We start from the raw sequence: 4,866 nt of genomic DNA, 5'->3' as shown, positions 1-4,866 counted from the left end.
GGTGCCCCGCGATCCGGATGCATTTCCCCTCCGGGCACCCGGCCCCATCGCATTTCCTCTCCTGCATCCCAGTCCAGGTGCATTTCCCCTTGGTGCACCCCGCCCTAATTGCATTTCTCCCTCCAGCACCTCGTTCTGGGTGCATTTCCACTCCTGCACCCCAATCTGGGTGTGTTTCCCTTCCATGCACCGCGATCCACGTGCATTTCCCCGCCCTGCACCCCAGTCTGGGTGCATTTCCCCTTCATGCACCCCAACCCCATTGCATTTCCCCATCCATGCACCCCAATCCGGCTGCATTGCTTTTCAGGGTGCCTCAGTCCAAGTGCCTTTCCCCTCCATGCACCTCGGTCGGAGTGCATCTCACCCCTATCCCCTCAGTGGTCCAGCTGCATTTTTGCCTCCCCAGTCCCGGTGCCTTTCCCCCTCCACGTCTCTGTGCTCCTGGGTGCTCGTGTGTCTCCCCTCGCAGGACCCCAACCTGAACCTGGCATTTTGAGTCCTCGGCTGTGTTGCCCAGGCGGGGCATTGCTGAAGGGTGTGTTCCCTTCAGTGTGGTGCAGTTCAGGAGCAGTAGTTGGGTATTTTCCCTTTTTTCAGGAATTTTCCCATTTGTTTTCTCTGCCTCTCACCTCTCTCCATGCACACCCAGGTTTGCGCATCCATGAATACTTGTATTTTCAAGTGCTGAGCCCTGGAGACATCCGCTACATCTTCACCGCCACTCCAGCCAAGGATTTTGGTGGCGTGTTTGTAAGTATTAAGAACTGAATTGGTCTCGGGTTCCCCCATCCCAATATTTCTCCATTGCGGGGCCCAGTGATTTGAAGCCTTTTGTAAAAATGGAGCTAATTGGTCTTCCCTGAGCCTTCCCTTAGGAAGCAGGCACATGCTGGTCCCTGCCTTCAGCCTCAGCAGGCTTTCGGAGGGGCAGTTTGGCCCCACACATGTTCAAGGGAGCACATGTTTCCTTCTCCAAGAACTGAGACAGGCACAGCCGTGTCCCAGGAGGGCTGGTTGGGCTCCCAGAGGAATGGCAGAGATAAACCCTCTGGTCTACAGATGTGAGACCTTTCTCTGAATAAACTTGGGGTCAAGATGGGGCTGCAGGAGCAGATCTGCTAGGAAATATGTGGAAAAGGGGCAACCAGCATCCCTGCACCTGGGAACCCTAAATCTCCCCAAAAACACACCCTGCAGGGGGATGAGTAGGGCAGAGGACAGTGGGGATGGCCTCGATCCTGCCTCACTCACCCCTGCTTGTTTTCTTCTCGGAGAACACAAGGTACGACCAGATCCACCTGGTCCCAGCGGATCCTCCTGAAGCCTGCGGAGAGCTGAATAATGGTGTCTTCATCCAGGACCAGATCGCCTTGGTGGAGAGGGGGTATGTCTAGCATCACGGGAGCTGTTGCGGGCCCTGGGGCAGGAGGGGTGCTGCCCACACTGCAGAGGGTGACAGTGCCATGGCCTCTTTTTATCATCACCTCCAGCTTCTTCCCATGACTTATCCCACATGGGTCTACAAGGAAAATGTGAGGGTGCTCCTACCCCAGTGTGTTTCATGTTGTGTTTCTTAGAAAACAGCCTGCGCTAAGTTGGAAAAAGCCCTATTTTATTTTATTTTTTCTTAGGAGAAACTGGCAGAGTGTGGGCAGCTTGTGCCTAAAATACAGACTCAAAGAGGAGCAGGGTCTGGGGGAGGCACAGGGCCAGGGAGATTGTCCCTGGTTTGGGTGTTTCCAAGCAAGCTCTGGCACTTGCAGGCTTCGTACCTGCTGAGGGTCTGCCTGCAGCCACCAGAGATTTGTCACTCTCTGCCCCAGAGGTTGCTCGTTCCTGTCAAAGACGCGTGTGATCCAGGAGCATGGCGGACGGGCAGTGATCATCGCAGATAACGCCTACGATAACGACAGCTTCTACATCGAGATGATCCAGGACAGCACCAGGCGGACAGCTGACATCCCTGCACTCTTCCTGCTGGGCAGAGATGGGTAGGTGTCTTGGCCAAGAGACATCTGATCTTCCCAAGTCTGGAGCATCTCATGGGGAGGGCCAAGAGACAGGGAGGTCCCAGTGATCAGCATGTCCCACCTGGGCTTGCTGTGCTAGATTTTTAGTGGATTCAGTCGCAATTAATCTGCAGAGTTTCTCTTTGAGCCGGTTTGTGGTTTACGCTCATGTTTGGGCTCCACTCTCCCAACTCAGGCGGCTCACATCACCTCTTTATCCTTCCAGGTACATGATCAGACGCTCTCTGGAGCAGCACGGACTCCCCTGGGCCGTCATCTCCATTCCCGTCAACGTCACCAGCATCCCTACATACGAAATGATGCAGCCCCCCTGGACCTTCTGGTAGCAACAGGAGGCTGCGGCGGATCGAGGACTTCTTGGTGGATCCCAGGAGCTGACCCCAAGGATTCGAGGAAGGGGTCCCGATGCGCTACAGAGATCCCACCGGCCTCGCTGGATTCAGCAACAAGATCTTCCCACTGCCACCGGCGTGTGGCTGAAGGGCAAACACCAGCATCCGCAGTAGGAACCTTGAGCCTGGTACCGAGTGCCCTTTGTAGTGACTTTCTGGGGGGGAGGTGATGGCCCAGAGCAAGCCAGCACTTCCCCGACCAGCATCTTAATGATGTATAAGATGCCACCAGTCATTTGTGCTGCTGGTTGAGGGATGCAGGATTACGTGGATAAAGTTTGGCAGGGAATGGGAGGGAGAGTGAAATACAGGCTTGGTCTGTACTAGCAGGGCTTGCCCAACATCTGTATATTTTTGTCTGAGCTAATGAAGTCTAAACAAGTTTTAGAGAAAGGGGAGTTTCTTTTTTGCCATCAGCCAGGGGATGAAGGGACAAATCTCATCCCTTAATGATGTTTTTCCTAGTAAACTTCCCAGGGTGCCTCCTGCAGCTGGGGCAGGGCTCACATCAGACCCCTGTGCAGCACAGCTCAGCCCTACACTGAGGCAGAAGCAGCCTCAGGGGACAGCATCGCCTCTGGCATCTGTCCCCAAGGGTGGGCTGGTCGCAGACCCAGAGCCCAGACCTCGGTGGGTGTCTGTTCCCTCATCCCCAGACCTCCATGTGACAACCAGTCCCTGGATTGTAACCCTCCACCCTCCAGTTCACAAACAACACAGCCCCATTCCTCACCAGTCTCAGTTTATTATGAACACTGAAGGGGATGTGACCCTGAGACAGCTGGGGACAAGCAGCAAGGTGCAGGGCTGGCAGTGATGGTCGTGTCAGAGGTGCCCGTCTACAGCATCGCCCTTGGTTCTATGATCCAGCTGCCACAGGCCTGAAGGAAGCAGCAGCAGGGAAACGGCTCCCCAAAATCCAAGAACGGAGGAAAATACTCAGGGCACATCCCCAACCTGCTGCCTGTCTGTTGCTTGGAGCCGTCTTTTCCCTCCAGCCACGTGGTCTGCAGACAGGGAGACCACGCACACAGCGGCGTGGCCTCGCTGGTCGTTGGCAGCATGGGATGGATGACGACGCTCAGCTGCTGCTGACAGCTCCATGGGGTGGGTCTGTTAAGCCCGGTGTGAGGAAGCAGAGAGCACCACACTGCGTTCCTGGCACATCCTCCTCCTGAAGCAGCCCGCAGCTGGATGGCCCAGCAGGTCGGCTCGCTCTGTGCAAAACCCAAAACGTCTTTGGGTTTTGGACGGTGACTTTGCTTATGCAACACCATAGCCCATGTCAGCTCTGGGCTAGCAGCAGCCTGACCATTCCTCCTCCCCAAACAGCCCAGCAATCGCTGCATGGGGCTTTGCACGTGTAAGGATGGGGTCAAAGTGGGGGGCAGGTGCCTGCCAGGGTCGGCCCCACTCTTCCTACTGGACTTGTGCATCTGAGCCACCCGTAAGGTGTCTCTGTCCCACCTGCAAAATTGTTTTGCCCCTTGCTGCTCGCCGAGCCGAGGCATGGAATGGGAGTACATACAAGGACCCCAGCTCCTTAGTGTGTCGATAGTGCTAATATAGACGTTAAATAGTACCCCTCGTGCACAAACACATGTACACACGCACGCACACGCGTTCCCCTCGTCCCTGCGGGGTAGGAAAGGACATGCTCCTCCGCATCCACGGCCGGCATGGACACAGCAGAGCAGCCTCATAGGTGGCGACAAGGTGACTGTCATGATGTCCCCAGGGGCTGGCTGGGCACTGTGCTCCTCCAGCCTCCCCTGCAAGCACCAGCCAGCCCCTCCAGGGATCGGGACGCGGCAGGGGGCCAGCGGTTCACAGCCTGTCCTCACAGGGAGGACGGGGACGGCCTGACACGCACACACACACACACACCGCACAAGAAGGACAGGTAGGAGCAGGGCCTGCCTCCGGCTCTCCCTCTGCCCCGCTCCGCCAGACCTCCGCACCCGCCACCGGCACGTGGCCTCCCACCCGACCCCACAACACAACCCTGTTTCTAGTATTAAAGCCGCTGCCTCTCGGAGGAACTCCCCGGCCCTTCCCTCTCCTCTCGCCCGGCGCGAGGATCAAACGTCAGTCATCTCATCCTCCAGCTCAGCATCATCCGTCTCCCCTTCGCCTTCCTCCTCTTCGTCCGACGTCACGTCAGCATCGTCAGCTTGCGCTAGGCACTTGGGACACGAGCAGGTAAACAAGTAGTTCTCCCTGGAAGAAGGGAATGAAGAAGGAGAAAGAGCAATGCCATTGAGACAGGCACAACCCCAACACTGCTGCTGGGCAGGGGGTCAGGCACAGAGCAGCCAGGAAGGGGCTAAATACGTTAAACCCAGAGGAGCATGCGGGTTCGGTCATGCTGGGCTCAGGTGGGGTAGATAGTCTGAGTGGAGAGGGGGATTGCTCAGCCCTGCAGGGGGGATGGGACATGG

The 4,866-nt window shown here is 56.8% G+C and overlaps 2 protein-coding genes across 2 annotated transcripts in view; one reads left to right on the top strand and one right to left on the bottom strand.

Moving 5' to 3' along the window:
• Positions 1 to 618: 618 nt before the first annotated feature.
• On the top strand, positions 619 to 2,513 carry PRADC1 (protease-associated domain containing 1; the record flags this gene model as incomplete). The annotated part of the gene is made up of 4 exons (XM_010293198.1): positions 619 to 753; positions 1,278 to 1,387; positions 1,827 to 1,994; positions 2,239 to 2,513. Coding segments are annotated over 4 exons (534 nt in total), but the record flags the coding sequence as incomplete, so codon positions are not given.
• A 1,820-nt stretch (positions 2,514 to 4,333) lies between these two features.
• Positions 4,334 to 4,866, bottom strand: part of SMYD5 (SMYD family member 5) — a gene marked incomplete at its 5' end in the record, with an annotated part of 6,707 nt that continues 6,174 nt past the window's right edge. The window contains one exon of the mRNA XM_010293197.1: positions 4,334 to 4,645. Coding sequence (XP_010291499.1) covers positions 4,507 to 4,645 — 139 coding nt within the window. The remainder of the gene's footprint in view (positions 4,646 to 4,866) is intronic.

Source organism: Phaethon lepturus, unplaced genomic scaffold (assembly GCF_000687285.1).
Source record: "Phaethon lepturus isolate BGI_N335 unplaced genomic scaffold, ASM68728v1 scaffold34088, whole genome shotgun sequence".
Taxonomy (NCBI): Eukaryota; Metazoa; Chordata; class Aves; order Phaethontiformes; family Phaethontidae; genus Phaethon; species Phaethon lepturus.
Note: the sequence above shows the minus strand (reverse complement) of the source record. Positions and strands in the feature narration are given on the sequence as shown.